General features: G+C 47.1%; 1 protein-coding gene across 2 annotated transcripts; it reads right to left on the bottom strand.

Annotated features, from left to right (window-relative positions):
• Nucleotides 1–9,454: 9,454 nt before the first annotated feature.
• Nucleotides 9,455–25,215, bottom strand: TSKU (tsukushi, small leucine rich proteoglycan). Of its 2 annotated transcripts, none has more exons than XM_042838195.1 (3): nt 25,196–25,215; nt 23,005–23,090; nt 9,455–13,004 (listed from the first exon to the last, which is right to left on the bottom strand). In XM_042838195.1, the coding sequence occupies exon 3, from the start codon at nt 12,995–12,997 to the stop codon at nt 11,939–11,941; it is 1,059 nt and encodes a 352-aa protein (XP_042694129.1). In that variant the 5' UTR covers nt 12,998–13,004; nt 23,005–23,090; nt 25,196–25,215; the 3' UTR covers nt 9,455–11,938. The 2 variants fall into 2 exon arrangements, with proteins under 2 accessions (XP_042694129.1, XP_042694128.1); XM_042838194.1 differs by lacking the exon at nt 25,196–25,215 and adding an exon at nt 23,388–23,498.
• Nucleotides 25,216–25,613: the final 398 nt, after the last annotated feature.

Below are 25,613 nucleotides of genomic sequence, written 5' to 3'. Positions count from 1 at the left end.
TTTATTTCATATATTTTAACTCCTTCTTCTTCCCTCTTACATATTCATTAAAGAAAAAAGCTGAAGAAGGGGGAAATCATCAGTCTGGATCTTTGGCTACCCCTCTTCATTTCTGACACTGCTGGAATGGAATTTCTGATCATTCTCTCCAGACAGCCAAACAAGGGACCAAGAGACTGCCCTGCAACCCGACTTTGTGTCCATTTTCTCATCCAATTAGTTGTAGATGATTCTAGCCAGATTATTTTAGAAATCCCTTTCACAACTGGGAATCCAAAATAGAGACCTTTGCCTAAGGGGGATGTCTCGCTATTTCAACTGCTTCACTTTGGGCCTCCTCTTTGGAATTACAGAATCACAGAATGACCAAGGTTGGAAAAGACCTACAAGATCATCCAGTCCAACCATCCACCTATCACCAATAGTTCTCACTAAACCATGTCCCTCAACACAACGTCCAAAATTCATCTCACTCAACTTCCAATATTTCACATAGAGATGTTTAAGCGCCCTTAGCCCCATCTGGCAAGTTTTGGCCCTTCTCCATGTGGCTGGATGGCTCCCAACCCTTTTTCTTGCTTCTTCTCAGCTGTATCTTCCTTGGAGATGGCATCCAGTACTTTGCCTCATTTCGCTGGATCCTGTCCTTGGCCACATGACATTGGGGTTTGCACCCTTTTCTCCATCATTATCGTTCTACTCATCTGCTCTTCCAAGCTTTGCTGTGCTTTTCTTCCTCCTTTTCCTACTGCAGATGGCTTGCATGATCTCACGGGATTGCTGGAGCACTGTCAGGGAGACCAGGGAGTTCTTTCTTGCTTCTCTTGTGTCTTCAGCAGGATTCTAAACACTTTGGGAAATAGGTTTCCTGTCCATCCCCTATCTCTTGAGCACAGTCAGACCGTGTCTATTGCTGTTGCAATAAAAATACCAGGCAAACCCAGAAACCTCTAAGTAGTTCTGTGATTCATATGAGGTTTGAAGAAACGTGGAAGCTTATCTATCTTCCAGTAGGCTACTGGACAGGAGCCAGGAATTTCTGAGCTTTCTTCCCAGCATTGGCTGCATGCTCTTGAGCGGGGAATCTCAGTCTGTATTATACATTTCCCCTCGATTTGCCTGACACATCATGCACCAGATGAAGATGAATCCTAGGGGAGTTTGTGCTTCCTGATTCTGCAGGCTGCATAGCCAAAAGGCACCACAAGGATTATCTTATCTGATATTCGGTATAAATAAAACAGATTTTTTTTCCCTCCCAAATTGGACCAGAGCATCTCCTTTCGTAGATAACCTAATCTTTTTTTCAACATAAGAAACATCGGGGACTCTGCAGCCTCCCTGATAAGCTGTTCCAATATTTAATTATCTAAACAGCAGTGAGTTGGTGTCCACTTCAAAGGCTGAATTAATGTAGTGCTATCTTCCACCCATCGTATCTTATTTTCTTTATTTTCCTTATCAGCATGACTGAAGACCCCCCCTTCCCTGCTTAGCTATCACACAGCTTTCCCCAGTGTTAATATTCCTAGGTAATGATCCCTCTCAGCCTTCTCTCTCTGATGGACAACATAGTGTTCCTAAATCTGTTCGGGGGTCCATTTGTGCACATATTTTCCCATCTGCTTCTCCTCTGCTGTCCATGCTAAGCCCTTTCCAGTAATAAAAGGGTTAAAAGCCCTTCCCGTTAGAGCCACGTTTCAAGATCTGTCCAGGGGCCAATTTCAACACTGTTTAATGCATGTTTTGTTAATCTCATATAACACGGTTTAGAAGAAAAAAATAAAGCAGAATGCCTTGGAGCAACTGTGATGCAATAAACCACAACAGCTGCCTTTATCAGCGGAGGCTCAGAGACTGCAATGTAACGAATGCTGATGAAGGCTTTCTGCTTTGCCACATGACTGTGTTTATAGATGTCTGTGCATTTGTCTGGGTTGCAAGCACGTTGACAAAATCCCACATTAACTACTCCCTTGTTTTGCTAAGAGCTGATGGCTGTCACACATCTGTCCATCCCCTTTTCTTCCTGTGTAGCCCCAGCCTGGGTCCCGTGCCAGCCCATTCCACATCTCTGAGGTTCCCTAACACTTGTTAGATTTTATGTTAGTGGCCCATCAAGTCAGTCCTCTATGGCTCTTGATGCTGAGACATCCAAAGATATTGATTTGAAAGATGTCACTGCCTCAGATGATTGCTTCTTGCTGAATGCGGTTGGCTTCCCACTCCATCCACCTCATCATGGTGCCTTCAACCAAACAAGGACTAGAGAGATCCATCAGGGGCCTGGTCACCTCCGTCTCCCATGTGTTAAGCCATGATGCATGCTCTCCTCTGATGAAGTCCAGTTTCTCTGCACAGGTGAACTTGGTGGCTGTGCTACTGCTCTGAATATCTAGATGACTGACATCAGTGTCCCATGTCACTCTGACGTCCCCACTTGGCAGCACAGTGTATTGGTAGTGGCTTTGCTTCTTCAGCTGTGTAATTTACAAGGCAGACCCCAAAGACTCTCCCAAGGCTCCCTCCTGCCTGACCTAGTCCAAAGAGATCCTGAGTGGGGCTGATGAAACCTCTTGCTAGCAGTATTTCTCTGGATTAGCCAGTTAAACAGGATGGGGCAATTTCTGTCCTTATCCAACAGAGCATCCCCTTTATTTTCCATATGTGCTGTCTGCTCAGTCTGCAGTACATAGCAGGTGAATGGCAGGGGAATGGATCCCATATTTAATGCATCTTGTGAAGCTGATAAAAATGCTATCTGCTGCATCCCAGGCTCTGCCTTCTGCTGGAACATCAGTATTTCAGACACAGGTAAGGCACACCATTGCTCATAGATTTTGTGACCTCACTGCCTCTGTGAGGTTAAGGATGAGGAGTCAGCAGTCGAGGATGCAGGTGGGGAAGATTCATGTTGGAGCCTGGAGATGTCTGATGGGAAAGACAAAGGCTGAAAACTGGTTCTTCAGAGAGATCTGCAAGAGCAATGGAGTTGCTCTCCCATTAGGAAAGGGTGAATCTGGCTGATGCCAAGCCAGACTCACAAGGAGCATGGGCCAGTTGGCCTTTGCAGCCCTTAGTTTTGACTCAAGTCAAGACACCAGATTTAATCAGTAATGGAGGAGCTGTGGGTTAGCCCCTTGCATCCTTGCTGCCCAAGCTGAAAGCAAATGATCCCATCAGCCTTAACATGTCCCATGGGTGTGAGTTGTGGCTGTGAAGGACAGGGGATGTTCTTAGCATCTCTTCTGTATGAACTGGAACCACCTGATGTTGTCAGCAACGCGTACTGCAACAACCTGATGAAACCAACTGACCTCAATGTGATGCCTTTCTTTGGGATCCCAGTGCACAGACAATTTCTTCTGTCACCCCAAGGACACTTCTTCCTAGGATGGAAGTGGGATAGCAGTGAAACAGGGCTGCTCTGGTCTTAAGCTGCCCTCCTTTCTCTCTCGTAATCAGGAAAATAAGGGGTTAAGAAACAGAGTTGAGGAAGGTCTACCCTATGCTGGATTTCCAGATCCCATTGGCCTCTGGGACTTTATCCACTCTTCCACCTGCATGTAAAATTATTTCAGTCCCTGGAAACAGCAACCGTGGTTTGGATATTAAGAAAATATTCTAATCAGAAAAAGTGGTGATGCATTGGCACAGGCTGCCCAGGGTGGTGGTGAAGTCATTGTCCCTGGAGGTGTTCAAGAGCCATGGAGATGTGGCACTGAGGGACGTGGTCAGCAGGCATGGTGGGGATAGGTTGACTTTTGGTCTAGGTGATCTCAGAGGTCTTTTCCAGTCTTACTAATTTTATGATTCCATGATTCTAAGAACTTTCCTCCAAACTTTAAAACATTACTAGAGTTTGAAGAAGACAGGTTGAGCAATAAAAGCAGGTTACAAATTGCTTATCCCTATCTGTGCCAAATGACCAGTGGCTCAAGGAAACTTGTGTCCAAGCCACCAGGTCAGGCTGGCTGGGCTGGCCCAAAAGCACCACCTTTGTCAAACAGCAGGCAATCTCCTTTTTTAAACAACCAACTGCTTTGCAAGGAAGCGTTTGAATCTCAGGGATCTTTGGGTATATATGGAGAAGAGTTTCATAATCTGAGCAGAATCCCAAACTGACAAATCTGTAGCTGTTCCCCATGGCTCATCTGGACAGGCACACAAGCTTGCTTTGTCCCTGCTAAACCAAGAGGGTTGGGCGGTGTAATGGGGAGGCACTCTAGCTGGCAGGACGCAAGCCAGGCGGGTCCAGCTGCAGCCAAAATGCCTTGGCCAGGTGTCAGCTGAGCTCCGTGCCAAAGCTAATAAGCCTGCCAGGAGCCAGGGCTTCCTTGCTTGGATGAAAAAAAAGCTAGTCTAATGGTGCTTGGCTGGCTCCGGAGCTCTGCTGGAAACTGCATAGCTCTGCCATGTGAAACTGCTGCTTCAGGCAGGGCAACCTGCTTCTCTTCTGCAGCACAAAAAAATGAGATCCGTGACGACAAAATGTGGGACGTGACTTGAAACAAGGGTTTTTCTCCTCTCCTGTGACCTGAGGTGGGAGAACGAGGGTATTTCCATCTCCTTTCCATCAGTCTGCTGGAGCTGTTGTCACATTGTTGATAGCCCCTTTGTCACTCTGGGATAGAGTCCCTGCTGCTTGTGGTGCTTCTGCTCTGCTTTGTGATGCTGGCTCTGATTTTAACTTCAGGAAGGAGGGAGCTGATGCAATTCAGATAGCATTGCCCTACTGTTGTTGCCCGTGGGCTGTTCTCTGTGCAAAGAAGACTTAGCCAAGCTTTTCTGGAACTGATGAAATCCAGAAAACAACATTTGCAGAATGACCATAGAAAAACACTTCCCCCTTACCTTAAATGAGACCTCAAACTTTTGTGAACCTGATAATGCCTTTTCCCAAGACATTTGGATCACTGAAAGTCAACACTCCTCCTGTGGAACAGAGGCTTGCCTGCTTATGTGTGAATGTAGAAACAGATGCTAAGCAGAGGCTGACAAGGAAATTCTAATTGAGAACATTTGGGGCTTTAAGGTTTCTCACTGGTGAGTTCAAGCCCAGCTGTGAAATGGCCTCCAAAGGGAGAAGCCAAGAGGATATTTCAAAGGTTTGATACACCACCAGGTTTTGTAGTCACTGAGGAGATAAGAGAAATATCCACAGTGAGTACAGGTAAAACAAAAAAGACTGCAGGAATGTTATTCCTCAGGAATATCTTAAAGCTTATGCAGCATGACGGATTGATTTATGCTTTTGAAATGAGATCTCAGATGCTCAATCAGCTCAACGAGGTTTTATGAGTGCTACCTGACCTGCGGTGTACGAGCACTTTGCTCATTGTAAACACAAGGCTGGATGTATTAACATGAGTGCTTAACTGGGATTTCACTGACATACTCCTCCTCACAAAGAGCTTGGAGGTGTTCAAGATCGGGTTGGATGGGGTCCTGGGAAACCTGGCTCAGCACCAGATCTGGAGGTTGGTGGCTCTGCCTGTGGCAGGGGGTTAGAACTTGATGATCTTTGGGGTCTCTTCCAACCCAAGCCATTCTATGATTCTACAGTTCAATGCAGACAGTGACTGGGGCTTGGCTGAATCTGCAGAGTAGCTGAGCTGTGGTGGAATCAGAAAGTCGAAGAATTGCTCAGGTTGGAAGGAACCTCAAAGATCATCAATATTCTCTTTTGCCTGTCTCTTCGAAGATCATCAGCCCCAACTATATGTAAATATTGTTTGGTGAGTCCTACAAAAGGCTAAGGACAATCATTTATGGAAGGGGTTTTAACAACTGGATACTGTTGAATTAAGAACTGTAGAAGAACCATGCAGACACAGTAGAGCTCTGTTCCAAATCTGGTTCTCTTCCTTCCCATCATGTGACTCAGGTGGTGGAAAAAAGGGTGTTGAGATAGATAGATTCTCTATGAATTCATACTCCAGTCACTTGGAGATGCCCAGCAGAGCATCTAGTGAGGAGGTAAAGAGGATAGCTAATGCAAACTGATAAAGCAAATCAGCAACCTCTGAAGCATCACAGGAAACTTGTGATGTCATGTGGCCAAAGCCATGCAGGATGGCCAGCACAGAAAAGGGTCTCCAACATGGTTTTTGGGGGAGTGACCCACTACCCATGTCTCTTCCTTGGTCCTACGTGGGCAGAGATCCTGCAGTATGCTGTTGTATGCCTCTGCCAATCTTTTGGGTATCTCTGGACCCCTTTATCTTCAGTCCCCTCTGAAATCAAGGGAAAGCTTGATCCCACTGAAATACATCTTCATACACTGCCACCGACCTCACTGCTGGTACTGTGCCCTCTACTGTATCGTGCCGAGATCTCATCAAAAGGGGCTCTGGGAGGAAGAAGCTGTCTGTTTCCTTTAGCTTACAATAAAGTGAAGCAGTTCAAAGAGAAGGAAAAGGAGGTTAACGATCTCTTTGAAATGTAGGTTCAAATTCCCAGCACGGCACAAGTCAATTACCAGCAAGCACCGTGACACACATCCACTGCTAAGGAGGAATCAGAGGGGGGTATTGGTGCTGAGACCCAGGCAGCACTTAAAGAACATTGCCATGGTGGTGTAAAGGTTACTAGGGAGGAACTTGTTTGGTTTTCCAGGCTGAATCCTCTCTATGGGTCACACAAGGACCATCCAGTGGCTTGTAGAGGGGATGGAGCCTGTTCCCCTGCCTAAAGTCATTGCAGCTGACAGGGATTTTGAAGGAAGCACTTTCATTAAACCTTTTTTATTTTGATGCTGTTAGGAAGAGGTAGTGCAGGGTGAGAATGGGGCAGGAGAGGGATGTGGATGTGTGCACACAGGCATACAATTGCTTGGAGACAAGGACTGTGATTAAGGAAGGATGCACCTGTTCCCTGCTTATTACAGCAGAGGATTTATCTGATAGAACAGACTCAGCCCCCAGTTTTCCTCCTTTTATCCAGGATCCTACTTCCACTGTTCACTCAAAAAGGGAAGGATGGAGATGTCTGGGGGGGGATGCAGGAGGAACATAATTGCATGTCCAACGCATTGTGCATAGGGTAGAAGGTTTCACTGCCCCAAAACTATCCCAGGATTTAGCTCCAGAAGGATGGTCCCCAGTCACAGAGCACTACTTTCTGACCTGGCAAAAGTGCATTGGTGCTTTCTAGCCTGACTGAGGCCGGGTGTGTGAAGCAGAAGTGCTGGAAATAAAACCTCCTGCAAAATGGAAAATATACAGCTATTTTTAAAAAGGGACGGCACCCAGTGCTGCTGTGAACCAGTCACACTATCAGTCAGCAAGAGACTTCTGTGGTCTGACAGCTGACAGCCAGGAGAAGCAGCTCCTACAGAACAGTGATAAGGGATGAGTGATTTGGCCTATCAAGAGCTGCATCTTTTTAAATCTAGACAAGAGTGTTGTCCTGTGCTGTCTCTGACCCTTGGATATAAGGGGGAATAGGGGAAGTGACCCTCAATACACTTCTCAACATGCTGGAAAGGAGGGTGAGACACTGATACTCCTGTGAGCAAACACCAGCTCGGCCACTGCTCTCGCTCCCTAAATGTATCCTCATTGCTCAGCCTTCACTGAGGTTTTCCAGCTTCTAAAAATATTCAGCCTCTAATTAAAGCATCCATCTCACTTGCCAGGACAAATGCATCCGGCCACAGAGCTGAGCTGGTCCTGGAGATAGCCAGAGCTTGCCTGCCTAGTTGTCCTGGTCTGGGTGCCTGGGGTGACGTCTGGAATTGGAGTTTAGTTTGTGATTCCTTGTGTATCAAGCTGGTGGCAGCTTCAGGAAGTGGGCTCCTCAGATTTTATTATACTGGATATAAGGAAAAAGTTTTTTTACCATAAAGGCAGTGAAGCATTGGAACAGGCTGCCCAGAGAGGTGGTGGATGTCCTGTCCCTGGAGACACTTAAGGTCATGTTGGATGGGGCTCTAAGCACCTGATGGAGCTGTGGGTGTCCCTATTCGTTGCCCTTGAGGGTCCCTTTCACAGAATCACATAATCACAGAATCACATAATCACAGAATGGCCAGAGTTGGAAAGGATCTCAAGGATCATGAATCTCCAACCCCCCTGCCACATGCAGGGTCACCAACCTCCCTATTTGACTTTAACTCTCCTTTCAACTCAAATTTCAACTTTCCCCTCCTTTCAACTCAAATGATTCTATGATTTTCCAACCCTGAAGTCACCCTGTGCCTTTTCTTCCTCTGTGAGTTCTGTGTTTTTATTGTCTGGGTCCTATCGTGGAGAGGGATGAACGTATGAACAGCATAGGGCATCATGCTGCAGGTGGGGCTCTCATGCCTGTTGCAACATAGAAGAATTCAGATAGGCTATTTAAGTAATTCAAATAGCAGCAAAATGAGAGGGAGCTAAAATAGGGTGAAGGAGTACACAAGATGCAACACAGTGCTGCTGGGGCATTCACAAGGAATTTGGAGAATCCATCTGATAGATGGATTCAGACCCATCACTTTGGGCACCATGTGCTTGCCCTGGCAGACCAGGACAGCATAACAGACTGCACAGCCCTGTCCCATGGCAAGAGAGATCCCAACAGGTTGGATATTAGGAAAAACTTCTTCTCCACAAGAGAGGTTGGATACTGGCACCAGGGTGCCCAGGGAGGTGGTGGATTCGCAGTCCCTGGAGGTGTTAAGAATTGTGGAGATGTGGCACTTATGGACTTGGCTTAGTGGGCAACAGTGGTGGTAGGTGGACAGTTGGAGGAGATGATCTTTTCCAGCTTTAATGATTCTATGATTCCTTGATCCAGAAGGAGACGCAGAAGGAAAACTGTGGTGGAGCCTGATGGGCAGAGACCGTGTCATGGTGGGCACAAAAGAAGCAGGCATGGTATCGTAGAATCATGGAAGATCTTGAGTTGAAAGAGACCAACAAGGACTGTCAAGTCCAACTATCTCTATATGTTGGTCTTGGCCTTCCCCTACAGTTCTAAACAGCTCTGGGAGCCAGAACAGACCTTTCCTGGAGATATGTCCCCCATGGTTGCCAGTCCTGGAGGACAGGGTAGACAGCTTGTGGGTCTCCCCACATCACCCTTTCTGCAAAGCCAGCCTTCCAACTCAGCTCCTCACTAGCAGACCATTCCCTAAATCCACTAAGACCTTCCCACTTCCTCTATCAAAGTTTGGAGCACATCCCATAGCATTTGCAGATGTTCTTGCATCAATTCTGGACACTGTCAAACGTCTATTACTTCCTTCCAGTCAGCTTACCTGGACCTTGTGAAGCTTTTTAATCTTTGCACTAATGAGGAGCCCAATGAGACAAGCACAGCAGTTTGGAGATGCAACACTCACAGTTCTTGTAGGGCTGCGCAGGGCAAGGGAAGAAGCTACAGAGGAATGGCAACAACACATCACATTGTACTTTGGACTTAAACCAATTACCACCCTGCCATCACTAAGACAATAAATCCACAGTTGTTCACCTCCAAATCACTTTATTATATTGTGAGTAATCACAAAGCCTTACAATGTTGCCGAGGTTCTGTAAAAAAACAAACTAATACAGCGATGGTATTTGCCAGCCTTTGCTAAGACTTGTTCAGCTAGCAGCTAGCGTGAGATTACACCAGGAAATATTGCAGTCTTCAACTGGATTGTCACATTGGGTTTTAAATTTACCACAGTGGTGCAAAGCTGGAGAATCTAACAGTATACGATCCCCGTAACCTTGCATCTACGTACAGACTTACAACATTAAACAATTTTTTTTTTTAATTACATTTTTTTTTTTTCTGCCAGCAGAAAATTCTCTTAAAAAGGCAACATCTACTAAAAACCACCTCTTTTCTTCCAAACTGCACCTGGCTGCTGCTCTCTTCCAGATCTCTGTCTGCCTGCAGGCATTCCCATTGCCTTTTTAAGAAAACTACTGTGTTTCTCATGAATGTGAAGGCAGGTCGAACCTTTCGAAGGCTCAACAGAGGGGCAAAGTCCCCAACACTGATGAAAAGGGTTAAAATCCTACCTTATGGTCTGCCATCAAACCATCAAAAAGGAGATGGGTGTAAGCATGTGAGAGGGATTGAAATATCCAAAGTAAGACGTTGAATCTAGGGTGAGCCCCCTTGCAGTGGCTGGCTTTTACGGGCTCAGCAGGTTTCTACCATCGCTGGAAAGAAATGCTTTGGGCAATGTGCTTTCCATTTGTGGAGGCCTTTGGGGGTGTGAAGATGAAGTTTGAGCTCCTCCCAACACTCCCAAGGAGGGCTGTGGACTGGGTCTCCATCATCTTTGCATGGACTTCCTCCTTTTGGGGGAGGTTCAGGTTGGATATCAGGAAAAGGCTGAGAGGTTGGTTGGGGACTGCAGAAGGCTTCCCCAGGGAAGTGGTCACAGCACCAAGCTTGCCATAGTTCAAGAAGTGTATGAACAACGCTCTCAGTTGTATGGTCCTCTTTTTGGGTGATACTGTGTGAGGCCAGGGGTCAGACTTGATGATCCCTATAGGTCCCTTCCAACTCAGGATTTTCTGTGATTCTATGATTCCCTCAACCTGTTTCAGAAACTTTAAGGTTACTCTGACGCAAGGCTGGGTGTGAAGAACAAGCCATGGGCAGATCTGTGCAGGATCACCATCTGCAACATACCCTCCCATCCCAGGACAAAGTGGCAGATTTGGGATGGATATCTCCATTGGCAGAGCTCCTATGATCAGGATGAAGGCTACATGTAAAGCACTGTGCTGCCTTTGCTCCCTTTCCCCTGACCTGGAGAAGAAGTGGGATGAGGCAAGCTCCCCTTTGCTTTGCCAGCATTTCAGAGTAGAGGAAAAATGCATAAAGCTCCAAGGACAAAGCTTTTCATCAGATCTCAGCTGGTAGCCAGGTAGCCACGTGAGAGAAAGAAAAGCCACAGAACTGGAATGAAAATATACCTCAAGATCCTTCTCATGATAGGCAGACTGCTCCAGGGTTGCAGGCGTCAGTGCTAATTCTTCCCCTGGCACGTTTTGGAAGTTGCCTCACACAATCCCAGCTGAGCTGCAGATGTTGAGTTCAGCTGGGGAACATCAGCCTGGAAACAGCTTGCTTGGCTGGTTGAGGTCATTGAGATAAAAACCACTGTCAATGTTTTCTTCCAAGTTTACCCAGAAAGGAAGGAGGGAATTGTTTTCTCATTTAAAGCTTGGCTATGTGGTCTCTCACTCAATTTGCTTGATGGAAGCTGGTTCCTGGGTGAGATGCTTCTCCTCCTTTGCAATGTATCAATGCCTCACTAATGTCATACAGATGGGAGGTTGCCAAGGCTAGACCTAAAGTAATCTGACATACAAAGAATCAAGGTGGGGAAAACAGGGAGAAAAGAGTGGAAAACTCTCTACTTAACTCAGTGTTCACTGCACATCAATGCAAATATCATGTAAAAACCAGCACATTAGGAGCATGCTGTGTTCAGGTTTGTCTGGAAATGTTTCTTCAGACTGAAAGTGCATGACAAGGAACAGGGTGCTGCTAATGAAGGCAACATCCAGAAGGCACTTCTTGGGGAATAATAATTAAAAACAGGGATGAAGAATGGGTTTGGAAGCCAACAGCTATGGAGTTGGCAAGTTTTGGGATGCACTTTGGAGAGGTGTATCTTTGCACCTGCAGACCGGTCTGGGGCGTGGAGTTTTGCATCACAGCAGCTCTTCTGCCCCAAGCCTCAGCTTGGTCCTCAGTGTCCATCAGCACTGTTCTTGAGCTATGCAGCCCCAAACACGCCGGGTAGAATCTGGGGCCTGCAAGTGAGGATTTGCAAGTGTATAAAACCCACAATCAATCAAGTATTGGCATATACAAATATATAAATTATTGACAGCTTTACAAAAGGCACACTGCAAGCCAGCTCAGTCCAACACCTGTGCAAACCCCACAGCCCCCCCCACCCTCCCACTCCAACTTTCCCCATTTCTCTCTTTCATCACAAAACGTAAGGCGCTGCTGCTACGGCCCCATGGCTGTCGTGGCAGCTGAGGACCTCTTTTTTGGTCAGCCCAATTTGTCGGTGGTACTGTCCTTCTTTGATGGTCTTAAAACACTGGATGTTCTTCCTCAGGGTGATGCTTTTGAGGGAAGGTAGGTATTTCAGCACAGTCTTTGGCAAGGAGGACACGCCGGTCCCAGAGAGGTTGAGCTCTTGTATAGAGCTCAGGCCAAAGATAACTTCAGCAGTCAATGACCTCAGGTTGGGATTGTTGGATAAATCCAGAACTTGGAGGGCTGGTAATTCCTTGAAACTGTAAGGAGATAACTCTCTAAAGTTATGGAGGCCGCTGAGGGATAAATGAATCAAACCTTTCAGCCCCTTGAAGTCTCCTTTCTCAGTCTTGGCTAGTGGATTGCCATCAAGATTTAAGTATCGAAGAGGAATGCCTTGGAGGTTTGGCACAGTTGTTAGTCTGTTTCCAGAAAGATTTAAGTTCTGGATGTTGGGGACGCTCTTTTCATGGTTCCTTGTAATTTTGCTGAGCATGTTATTGGATAGATCCACATTCAAGGGTTTTCCTTGACCCTTTGAAGCAAAAACGTCCATCGCTATATCCAAAAGCTTGTTATTGCTCAAATCTATGTCACCCAAAGGAGAACTGGAGAAGCAGTCCTCTGGAAGGACTTCCAGAGAGTTATGACTCAGATCCAAAGACTCCAGGTAGCGAAGCCTGGAGAAAGTTGTGGAGGAAATCTTGGCGATATTATTATAGCTCAGGTCGAGGCTCACCAGGGTGGTGTATCCAGGGCCAGTTAGCATTGATTCATTGATTGTTTCCAGTTTGTTTGAGGACAGATCCAAGTAGGAGGTATCCAGAGGGATTGGGACAGGAACAATGTGTGAGCCTATTCCGCTGCAGTCCACCTTGGTCAGGCTAAAGCTGTCAAAGAGACCAAAGCTTTCCACTTCACAGTGGCAGCCAGGGAAGCAGGTTTTGGTGGCACTGAAACACGGAAGGAGAAGCAGCAAGTTGAACCAGGCTAAGAACTGCATCGTTGACCTGGAAAACAAGATGACAAAAATTCAATTTAATTGTCTTATTTTACTGAAGGTGTGCAACAGTTTGAGCTACGCATTCTTCCTGTCTTTCCAAAGGGATAGATTAAGCATTCTGTTAAAGTATTAACTAACTATAAGTAAATAGCAAGGATGTCCTAAACACCATATTTCTCATGCTACAATCCCCAGTAGGAATCTTGCAAGATGTCCAGGAGTCCAACTTCCAAGAGCTGGACTTGATGACCAGGAGCTGGACTGGATGATCCTTATGGGTCTCTTCCAACTTGGAATATTCTATGATTCTGTGAACTGCTAGAAGGCTGCCCATTGCCATTGGACTGCATGTCTCCCTTACTTTGACTTCAGACACAAATCTAGACGTGTTTCAGCAGACAGACTCATTGCTTAACGTCATGTGCTTCAAGCCAATCTCTTCTGGGTGGTGGCAGGCAGAATGGCCATTTGGCTCCTCGCCTACCATGAGAACAAAGGACAGCCTGATCTACCCCAGAATGTGTTGTGGTGGGCCCAGCCTCTCTCAAAGGCACTGACTGGAGAGAGCCAATTTATTTCACACACACAGACTCTGGAGTCTTTGCTAATTAAGTATTCTCTCTGATTAACGATGCTGGCAAGCGAGATCTCTCCTCCCCTCTGATTTTGAACTTCCATCATCTGAGACATTTATCTCCCTCCGTCATTGCAGCCAGAGGAGGAAGAGAGCTGATCTGCACCTCCCACATCTGCTGACCCTTTTCTGATCACATTCTGGCAGCAAGTCTGCACAACCCCGCAGCTGCGGGACTTCCAAAGCCAGCCAAAAAAGCTTTTGCTCTGCATCTATGGGGAGGGTAAATAGGAGCATGTAAGTGATCCTGCAGGTCCGCAGAGAGGGCTGTCCACCTTTGTTCCAGCTGAAGTCTTGGGTGATGGCTGCATGTGCCTTACAGTGTGCAAAAGAAGTGCAAAGGGGAAAATGCCTGGCCAAAATATTGTCCTGATCATTGATATGACTTGTCTGGGAGTGACTCCCATATCTCCTGTGACCAGAGAGAAGGATTTGGGACTCTGGCCAAAATGCTTGCAACCAAAGCGTTGCTAAAGGCCAACTTGCAATCCTCCGGGGTACATTATTCTGTAGAAACAACAGAAAACCAGTAAGATGAGCCCATCTTAAGTGTTTCTTGAGAGAAAACATGTGTGAGCAGATGGGATGCAGTGGATACTCCTGCAGATACATTTCCAGGTAACTCTTTCTTAATTACATTGATGTCAACCCCCACTCTGAGTCTGTGCATGCAGACCATTGCTCCCTTTTGCAATCATTCATCATTGGGAACTAAAAAACCTTAATGTTAAATGTTTCATCTACAGAGAAGCATCTGCCTTAGTGTTACCCCACTATCAGTGGTGAGAAGCTTAGTGGTATCTCTTTTTTTATCTCTTTTCTTACGATACTATTGGCATCTCTTCTCTCAGATGCCATTAATTAGTTATTCCCACTTGATATCTCAATCTGGACAGTGCCTCTTAACTACTCCTTTGAAACCCCAGTTTGGTTGCTGCTAGCATCACATTCATTGTCTCTGAGGGCACTGGATCAGACCCCAGAAGCTCCAAAGACACCAGTATGAGACTGGTGAGATGCAATCCATTACTATCAGTTAAAAACTCCCTTATGGAGCAACATGAAGCATTCATAGACTAACAAGCCACTTGGCCAATAGCTGTGACAAAAAACAGCAGACATAAAGGTGCTGGTCATCTTCTAGTCCAAGAAAAAGTGTATATTGCCAGATAATCAGCAAAGAGCTTAGTCAGGTATGGGCATGCTTTATTGCTGCATGGAGCAATCGATCCAGCTCTTTGAAATGGGGAAGGAAACATGCCACAGGCATTTACAGTTCATCTGCGTACAGCGTGTATTTGAAACCACATCCAATTGCCTTTGGATGGCTGCCTACCAGCTGCTCTGTTGATAAAGGCAGGAGGCCAAGGTATCCCCTCGTGAAAGGGAGATGAGTTATCCTCCTGCAACACTGGGGACATTCACCCGGAGGCAATGCCAGGAGCCCTGAGGCCCATTTCCTCGGACAGTCACTGAGGATGTGGAGGAAAGCCACCAGGAGAAAGCGACCAACCCTCAGGCTGTTTTTTTCCTATTCTCTTCAAGGACATCTTCATTTCTATGGGTGTTGTGCTGTGAGAATATTTTTGCATCCTGAGAGCTCCCAGGATCTCCTTGGGATGAAGAATCACTCCCCAGGGCTCTTTATATCTATCTTGTCCTTTCTGCATGGTGAATATCCTGAGTCAACCCCACTCCCCAAGGAGATTCAGTGGTGGGTAATGGAGCCAAGGTCAGAACAAGCTCCCTGCAGGGTGTCAGCCTTCTGCCCCAAATCCCAGCTCTCCACATCTGCAGATCTGCTCATCTCCTGCACCGTCCCTTAGCAAGAACCTCACTTTGAAATTTCCCTGCCAAAAAAACCTTAAAATTCTCATTGATTTTAAAACCAGATCACAAAGGAAAACCAATCTGGGGGAGTGGTTTAGAGGAAAGCCCTGCTGTGGTGTTGCTGCAAATTCACACTTCTCACTGCGCTTGCTTTCCTCCTTCTGTGTTTTCTTCAAGACTCTTCTCACTTGTCCAGTGATCCACAGCTGAGACTGTCACCTCATAGAATCATAGAGTCATTTATGTTGGAAAAGAACCATAATATCATCTAACCCATTAACCAATCACCACCAAGACCACCACTAAACCAAGTCCCTATGCACCACATGCATATTTCTCAAATACCTCCAAGGATGGATATTTCACCACCTTCCTAGGCAGCCCATTATAATGCCTGACCTGACTTCTCATGAAGAAATTCTTCCTAACATCCAGTCCAAACTCATCCCAAAAAAACTCCTTTTTACCCAGGTGGGAACTGCTGTCACATTCCACCTTGGACAGAAGCCTATTGATCAAGGTCTCATCCCCTCGTTGGGAATGAGATGAAGGGGGTGAAATCTGCTAAGGACTAAACTTGGAGACACTTCATCTTTTCCTTGACCAATGTGGAGTGGAATGATCCCTGAGGTTCTACTTCCCACCCCATCCCTGCCTGCATCCTCCAAACCTAAGTTATACGCAGCAGCCAGGATTACAGGAGTGGGGAGGACAGGACTTCTCAACAGTAGCTCACAAACAGATCAGGCATGACGTGAATTCCTATGTGTCCAAAGCATGGTGGACAGATTGGGTAGTTTACAGATTTGCTGTCAATTTTCTGCTTAAACTTTAGGGAAGCGGTGGCAGTTATTGCCCCTAGAGGTGCTCAAGAACCACGGAGATGTGGCACTGAGGGACATGGGTTAGTGGGAATGGTGGGGATGGGCTGATGGTTGGACTAGATGATCTGAGAGGTCTTTTCCAACCTTAATGACACTGCGATTCTATAGTATTCTATAGCAAACAAGTGAACAAAAGGCAAAGTGTTCATAGCAAGGCCCATTTGGCTGCCTTCACTAACTAGGGCAGGGAAAAGGAAAGGCTATTGGAAAAACATAGAAAGTTTTGATAGAGGCCATAAATCCTGTAGACAAGGATGGGAAGGGGAGGGAAGGGAAGGGGAGGGAAGGCTCTAAATACCTGGGAGGCTCTGAGATGCAACTGGGATGGACTTTTTTTTTTAAAAAAAAAACATTTTCCTTATTCATTACGTAAAACAGGAGTGATCATCAGGTAGGTCTCTGCACCAGCAACAGCTGCGGATCTCCAGTGTGGACTCTGGCACACTGAGACCAAATGACGCCACAGCTGCAAACACAGTTGGATCCCAAACATCACAGTGAGCAGACAAAACTGGTTCAAACCAGACTACAGAGACCATTAACCCTTGACTCACAGACACACACTCCTCCTGTGATAAAGAAATTGCTGCTGAGAAATGTTTTGGGTTTTTTTTAATGAATCCGTTGAAAGTAAAGGTCATTCTGGCTTTTGCTCTTTGCTAAAGAAGGGATCCCCATGTGAATAAAACAGATATATTTAGTCCTCTCTATAAAGCTTATGAAACAAACTAGTGCTTCCTTATGGAGGAGTTGATGGCTGGACTAGATGATCTGTTGTCTTTTCCAACCTCAACGCTTCCATAATTCAATGATTTTTGGTGCAAATAGGAGCAAGGTTTCCAGAACTGGCTCTATCTTATTTCATTAGCTAGTTTACGGTGTTGGTTTTGCACTCAGTGTTTGGGTGTAGGGAGACTTAATGAGAACCAAAGTACCTGTTGGTTAGGTTTGTTCCTAAATTCCAATGGATAGCTCTGGGGGAGTTTATTGGAGTTTCCATAGGTGCTGGTGACAGAAGGATGAGGTTTTGTTTCTTGGCATGTCCTAATCCAATTTGATTTAATGGCTCGCTCCATCAGGAGCTGCCCCTCTAGCCACCTTTGAATGATAAATTACCAGAGGTGGTTTATTAATGTGGAGTGCAAAGCTGCTTACATAGCAGAGCCATGCCAAAAATAAGAAAAGAAGAAAGGGGTGTGCAGCCCCATCTTCTCCCTATTTTTCCAACCCCGGTGCTGGGCTGGGGGCACCGAGATGGCATCATTGGCCCTTATGTCTCCACAGTGTGAAGAGAGACTGAAGTCATCCTAAGGGTGATGAATGCTTTTTCCTCCATCTTTCTGGTCACTTCAGAAAGTCAGAATTAAATGCAGGGCCAGAAGTCTCTGAATTCCTTTTTACTTTGATGATTTCTAATAATGGATGTGAAACCACCTCTTTTGCATTGGGTCAGGAACTTCACAACCGAAGGGGAATCATTAGCAAGTAATTACCTGAGTGGTATTGGGAATCCTCATTAGCAGGTTATGTGAGAATTACATGCAATAGACACCAAACTGGGGGTGAAAATAACCACACTATCAAGGCTATCATTGCAAGGCTTGAATCTCACCAAAAAGTGGGGAATTTGGGATGTGGAACAGCTAGAAAAACAACACACTGCTCCTCACTTTTCCCCAAAGCTCCATAATTTCCATTTGCTTTTATCAGCTACAGACATGAAGAAACTGCTGAGCCAAAAAGCAACGATTAACCAGCACCTGGGACTGCTCCCTGTCCTTCGTGGTGATTTTCGTAGATGTTGCAGGGGATGAGACAGATAAGATTAGCAAGAGCAAAGCCAGACAAGCCGTAAGCATCAGAAGTGTTTCACAATCCCAAAACAAAACCAGGCAGCCCTTCACCCCACCAGGCTGCAAAGAAGACACATGGAAATGGCCAACAGGGAGCCCAGCACGTCCAACCCCTACAGCAGCATCACATCATGGGTTTGTCACCGTTGGGTTAAATGATATCCCTTGCTCTGCTTGAGCAGTCCCTTCAGTATTTCTTTTTTAAGTTAAATAATAATCCTTTCTTTACAAAAGAAATTGAGAGCCCTTTTAAAATAATCTTTGCTCCAACTGTTCATGTCACAAATCCCATCTGCTTAGCAAGAAGCCAAGGGTGATTTATCATCTGAGTGCTTAAACAACTAACAGTTTATTCCACTTATGCAATCCCCCTAGCACTGTCCCAGGAGGAAATCAAGGTGTGTAGGGGGTATTTTTGGCTCAAACAAAAGGAAACCTGTGTGGGCAGGTTTGCCAGCCCATAGGGCAAGTTCCAGCTGAGTTCCATCCACTGCCTAAATAGGGCTGGTTGCAGCTTTCGGGTTGTAACTGTTTCTTGCATGGGGGGAAAGGGTCTCCTGTGGCTTCTGAAATTGATTTTGCTCATCAGTCTCATGCAGAGCTCTGCTTGTGCTGGGAGGAGGCAGTTCTAATGCAAGAGCATCTCCATCACCTCCTGACCACAACATAAAATCACAGAATCATCAAAGTTGGAAAAGGCCCCTGAGATCATCTGGTCCAACCACCATGTCAGCCCAACACCGAAACCAGGTCCACGTGGCTTTGGGTGCATTTTCAGTGTGGGACATGGAAACTGGGAGCAGCACCATCAGAACTGAATCCCAACACGATCAAAGCAAATGACCAAGAGGAATGTAGGAGCTCAGGGTCTTCTCGAGCTCCAGCATCACCCCTGTGATCACACCAAAATGAGAGAAGCTATTTTGGCACAACCAAGCAGACAGAGCAGCCATTTGGCATAGCATCTCCCAGCAATGGGAGCTGGGTAGGTTTGCACCAAGGTTTACAGCAGCTTTGATACATTCTGCCATAGAGGGGCCAAGTGGAGCCACCAGCAGAACTTTGCCCAAATCACATCAGTAACCCAGCAGCATTAAGTCCTCCAGCGCTGCATCCACTTTGCAAAACACCAAGTTCAAAGTGACAGATCACTGCTTTGTATGCAACATGGGGCTGAGGGTGCTTTCCCCTCCTCTCTGTCAGGATGTCAGACGAAATAAACCAAGCTGATGTGAATTTTTAAAGTGTAAAACACCTTTTAAATGTATTTCACACTAAACACAAAGTTTAATTTATTTATTTATTTTTTTTTTGCTAGCTAATCATTGAAAGCTAAAACAATCCCAGCAAGTTTCTATACCCTCAGACCTTATGATGCTGCCCCATACCTGAGTCCATGCTTCACCCACTCAACTCCCAGAGACATATAATCCAAGAGGAATGCACTGTGGGATAAACACCATGTGTCAAACCAGTGAGAAACATCAAGATGTGCAGCACGGAGAGAGGAAGCCTCCTACACTTCTTGCTTTTTACTGTTTCTAGAGTTTCTGGGCATATCATGCAGCCCTGACATGGTTTGTTTCAACAATCCTGGTGTGATAGTTGCAGAAGGATTGCGATGGACATGGATGGATTGTTCTGAAAGAGATGAGCTGGGTGGATGGAAAGGAGACAGGCATGGATGGGCTTCTCTGGAAGGAATGAACTGAATGGATGGAAGAGGGATGGATATGGACAAATTCCTCTGGAGGGGATGAACTGAGTGGATGAGAAGGACATGGATGGGCCCCTCTGGAAGGAATGAGCTGGATGGATGGAGCGAGATGGATGTGGATGGGCTCCTCTGGAAGGGATGAGCCAAATGGGTGGGAGGGGAGGGATAGTGCTGGAAGGTGAGATCTCCCAGGGTGATACCTCTGCTTCTTGGTAAGACACGAGTAGCTCATCCTGTACCCTGTACCTAAGAAAGTTTTCCTTCTCTTTATCTTTGAAGTTACAAGTCGGCTGTCCAAATGCAAGCTTTCCTCCAACAGCACATCTCAGTCCCTTGTGCCCTGCCAAAATGACACAGAAATCCCAGGGAAAAAAAATCTACCCCAGTAGAATGCAGGGGCAGAGCCACCAGTTCAGATTTTAAGAGGATCCCATGCTTTAGCTCTCTGAAAGGCAGCAAATCCCAAAGTCCCTTCTCACAGCCCTCCCTTTTAGGATGCTGATAAGGAAGGCCAAATCAGGGAGGCAGAGTTACACTGGGTGTCCCATGGTGCTGCCCTGGCTCAGAGCTTCTTTGTAGGCTTTTTATTTGTTTTTGTGGCTTCCCTTCGGGGGCCACCCCCCCGAACAATAATCTCCAGGCTTCTTTTCTGCCTGGGGCTGTCAGTGTGCAGCTGCAGACCCTCCACCGAGGAGGTAATAAATACAATCCTGGCAGTCATTTTTGCAAACAGCACAGCTGGAAGCTCCAGGCTCCTTCCCCTCCCGGCATTCCCCAGTGCTAATAATTCTTGCAGCGTGACCACTGTGAACAATGGGATGCTCAGCATGGGGGCTGCCCAGCAGAGCATCACTGGGAGCTTCAGGGGCTGCCTCCACCCCAGCGAAGCACTTGAGATATTTGCTGTGCCTTACAAGATTTGGGAAGGGACTTGGGAGGGGAAAGAGAGTTCTGGGTAAGGCTAACAAAGGCTGTACCAGCAGGGCACTGTCCCCATTGTGGTTCCTACCCTAGATGTTCCTTGACTTCCTTAGTGATCATAGAATCACAGAACAGTTTGGGTTGAAGGAGTTTGGGTTGACCTCAAAGTCCATCCAGTACCAAACCCTGCCATAGGCAGGGACACCTCCCATAGACCAGGTGCCCAAAGCCCCATCCAAACTGGACTTAAATGCCTCCAGAGATGGGGCACCCACAGCTTCTCTGGCAACCTGTGCTAGAGCCTCACCATTCTCTGAGCAAGAAATTTCCTCCTATCGAACCTAAATCTCTCTTCTTCTAGTTCCCCTTGGATGGTGTTTGGCAGAGAAGGGTGACAGTGGTTGGTCCCAAGACTGAGAGGTGAACTAGGAGTTATCACCACAAGCCTCAAATCCACCACTCAAGATGAAATTCCTCTGCTCTCAGCCCGTGGGAAAGTTCCTGTCCAACACCAGTGTGCTGACATTTTTGTCCTGTCAGACGTGACCTGTCAACCAGGACGCACAAAACCACTACCAATTAGCATTTAACCCTGCATTAAACCAAATCCCAGCCTAATCTGATTCAATTTTGCTCAACAGCTGACCCAGACCCAGAATTTTCAAGTTGCAACAGCCCCATACTTTTGCCCCTGTATGGTCGGCCATAGTTTAGTGGGCATGGGTGACGGGTTGATGGTTGGAGTAGATGATTTTAGTTGTCTTTTATGGCCTTAATAATTCTGTTATTCTATGGCCAGCATGGTGTTGGCTCCTTGCTCCATTTTATCCTCCAAAGCAGGTGGGGGCTGCCATGCACTGTGTGGCAGACACCAGAGATAGAGACATCCCAGGGAGATATCTGGGGACAGTTCAGAACAGCAACGCTCCCCCAGAGCGTGAGCCATGTTCAGAGCTGCTCCATGGTTATGCAATCCCATGAGCCATTGATCTAGCTGCAGATGCCCCTGCTCAGAGGTGACTGGGGCTATGTATGCATTTTGTCCCAATAGGAGAGTTTCAGACATGATGGGTGTAAGGAATTACGCTGCAGGCCCATCCACCCTAGCAGGGCTTTGCCTCTAAGTCTGAATTTTTCCTGGTGATCTCACATTCAAAGTCAAATAAAAAGCCTTATTTCTTTTCCCCCTCTGCATACCTCAGAAAAAAAACCTCAAGAATCATCAGTAGCCCTGATGGGGAGGAAACAGAGCCCTTAATATCCAAGCCACACGCTGTCTCCTGGCTCAAGAGAACTCACACTTTGGTCCCAGTAGAGGGAATCACATTTTCTCCAGCTGCACTTTTCCTCCCCCCTTAAAGATGGGTCTGTTCCCCTCTCCCCTCACATCACAGCCAGGCATGGAGCAGAGGAAGGCAAGAAGTCAGCATCACAGACAGCAAAAAAGAATCACAAGGGGGGGGAAGGGGAAGGAAAAGAAGCCCCACAGATGCCAGCACTCAGCTGTTACACACAGCACATGGCCCTCTGCAGGCATGATAAAGTGCTTTTTTCCAGCTTGCCACCGCTCCGTTTGGAGCCTGGTTAATACAACTCAGGAATGTCCCGTGCTGCGGCAGCCAGGTTGGGATAATCCCCTGCAGTCTTTGAGATTCTCAGGGAATGCATTTCCTCCCCCCCCTCCCTGCTGAGCATCTTGAATCCTCTGAGAAGCAACGGCAGCAGCTTCCAGGAAATTAAAAAAAAAAAAAAAATTGCAATAGAAACAAAAATCCCAAGGCTTCCTCAGCCAAGAATGAATGGCGTGGAGCCTGCCATACATTCGTCTCGCTGGGTCCAGGTGCCAAGTTTTCATACAAGAAAGGGCTTGCTCGAGCCAGCCTTTATCTCCTCCCGGCCCCCAACATCTCACTGCTCGGAAGTTTCTTTTGAAGCCGTTCCAGGCTGTGAGTGCTGTGGTTGCTGCCTGCTCCAGCCCCACTATATCGGTGCGATGGGGTCGGGAGGGCTGTGGACAAGCATGCCTCTTGTCTTATATCCCCCCTCCCCTTCAGCTTCTGCTTGGGGAAAGAGGGAGGAGGGAGAATAGAGTGAAAGAGGAAAAAAAGCAGTTAGGGATGGAGGGAAAAGTCTGAACCTCAGGAAGGCAGTGCCTCACAGTGCCTCACCTCCTTCTGTTGGCTCCGTCTCACACTGGGGTGGATGGCACACACTGCTGTCACTGCAGCGCTGGGTGAGTGCTGGATGCTTCTTCCTACACCCCCCCAAAAAGAAAAAAAAAATTAATTGATTTGATATGTTTTGTTTGTTTCGCAGCTTTCTGCTCCCATCCTTTCAATGCTGTTATATTTCCCTGCACTCAGTCTGAAAAAATAAGGATGAAGCACACCCCCTCGCTCGAATCTTGCAGTCTTCCCTGCTGTACTTTGCTATCAGAAATCACGCTCCCCTGGGATGTCACATCCTTCCTCCCTCCAGGCACTTTGCAATCGCTCCCTGCATGCAAGCTACTCGCATTCATTCACCGCCTTGCGTCTCCAGCAGCACCCACCCTGTGCACCCGCTGCCTCTGCACCGGGGAGGGAGAACTGACACTGCTCAGCGCTGCTTATATCCCACGTGTGAGCAAGCACCTCCCGTTCCACGGCCTCCCAGGGCTGGCACTGCCTCCCAGGGGTTATAAAGTGACCGAGAGCTGCCATGCTCTGCCCCAGTGCAGAGTGACGTTGGCTGCCGACTCGCTTTGCTTTGGCACCGCGGGGCTGCCCGAAGCAGCCAGCCAAGTTTAACGCTGTCAATCCTCCCGGGGATGTACCCTTAGAGCATTGCCACGGCATCTCTCTAAGCTTCCCTTTCTGCACCACCCGTGCTCACACAGCACTGCAATCAAACCCCGCGTGCCTCCGGACGAGCGCGGCAGTGGCGATCAATGCGATATTTCAGCGCAATGCCGGCAATGGGCACCGGCTGCTTTCTGCAGAGCAATGGCACAGTGTCCACGAGAGACAAGTTTCCTACTGTAACTTCAGTGAATGCTCTCATTCAGGCTGACGGCAGCTGATTTATCATGGCAGGCACCCGGGGAAATCCTCTGTCTCGGAGCTGCCGCGACCAACACCAACAGCTCAGCTCACAGAATCATAAAGCCACTCAGGTTGGAAAAGACCTCTAAGATCATCTCAGTCAACCAATCATAGAACCCTTAAGGTTGGAGAAGACCTCTAAGATCACCCTGTCCAACCAATCATAGACTCGTTAAGGATGGAGAAGACCCCTAAAACAATCCCATCCGACCATAGAATCATTAAGGATGGAGAAAACCTCTAAGACAATCCTATCCAACTAATCATAGAATTGTTAAGGATGGAGAAGACCTCTAAGATAATCCCATCCAACTAACCACAGAGCACAGACTCATTAAGGCTGGAGAAGACCCCCTAAGATTACCCCATCCAACTAATGATAGAATCATTAAGGCTAGAGAAGACCTTTAAGATCATCTCGTCCAAACACGTACCTCCCCAGGCTCCAAATACCTTCACTGCCAACAAATTGCATCAGGGCTCAGCTGACCACAATGGGGAAACGCCAGTTAATGGAGGCAATGCCACTTCCCCATGACCCAAACCCCTCTCTCCATCCCGGGGCTTCCCACCCATCCCAAGCAGAGGAGCAGAGCTGACAAGGCTCTTTGTTTCAGGAGGGCTGACATGTGTTGTGGTCGGCTGCGCTAATAAATCTGCCGGCCCCTGTGTCTCTTAATGACTGCAGCATTAATAAGAAGTTTCCATGGTGCTGCTGAAAAGTTTACAGGGTGTGTGCGTTATCAAGGGAGCCCCGTGCTTTCTGACCTCCTGCTTCAGAAGTCAGAACCAGCAGCTGCTTTTTCTTTCTTTTTCCTTTCTTTCTTCCCTCTCTTCTCATTTCTTTCTTTCCCTTTCTTTCCTATCCTTGCTTTTTTCCCCCCATTATTTCCTTCCTTTTTTTCTTCCTTCTTTTTCATTTTCCCTTTTCTTTCTTTGCTTCTTTATTTCTTTCTCTTTTCCCCCTTTCCTTCTTTTTGCCTTTTTCATTCTTTCTTTTTTTTTTTCCATTTTTTTTTCTTTTTTTTTCTTTTTCTCTTCTTTTTTTTCTTTTCCAACAGAACCACACCACCACACAAACCCAAGGCTGCTTCCTCTCCCTGCCCCCTCCCCAAGCACACCTTCCCCTCCAGCTTAATCCACTCAGAGCCATGGGAAATTCCCAGGCGGGAGCTTTGCCGTGCCCGTATCTCTCCAGCACCCTCTGCACCCTCCTCACCCATCCTCTGAGCTTTGCTTTCCCTTTTTCCCCCCATTTTTTTCTTCCTCCCCTTACCTTTGTGCGAGCCTCTATAGCTCAAGATCGCAGCCAAAAAAAAAAAAAAAAAAAAAAGGAATTAAGGAGAAAAAAAAAATCCCTTCTCTCGGTGCTGGGAGGGGAAAGAAGGGGGGAAGAGGAGGGGACACAGGGAGCCCTGTGTGAAACCGAAGCGCTGAAGCCGGGCACGGGAGGCGGTGCGCAGCTTCCAGCTGCTGCTCGGATTACTTTGCAGCCGTGGCAATTCTGAGCGCTCCGCAGCCACCATTGCACGGAGGGAGGAGAAGGGAGGAAACGAGCGGAGCTCGGGAGGGGTCGTACACCCCCTGCCTCCCCCTTTGGGGATGACCGCTGCAGGGAAGAAATGCTCTGCCTCCAGCCCAGGGCTCTGTGGTTCCACCCCCCCCCTTCCCCTCTCCGCTTTTTGGAGCGGATG

The sequence above is a fragment of the Centrocercus urophasianus genome, unplaced genomic scaffold (assembly GCF_019232065.1).
Source record: "Centrocercus urophasianus isolate 14NV4802_14NV808 unplaced genomic scaffold, USGS_Curo_1.0 seq_74, whole genome shotgun sequence".
Lineage (NCBI taxonomy): Eukaryota > Metazoa > Chordata > Aves > Galliformes > Phasianidae > Centrocercus > Centrocercus urophasianus.
The sequence above is the reverse complement of the archived record's forward strand: the minus strand, read 5'-3'. Positions and strand labels throughout refer to the sequence as shown.

Excerpts from the sequence above, each read along its gene's own strand:
- TSKU (XM_042838195.1), bottom strand. The coding sequence starts at position 12,997 with ATGCAGTTCTTAGCCTGGTTCAACTTGCTGCTTCTCCTTCCGTGTTTC.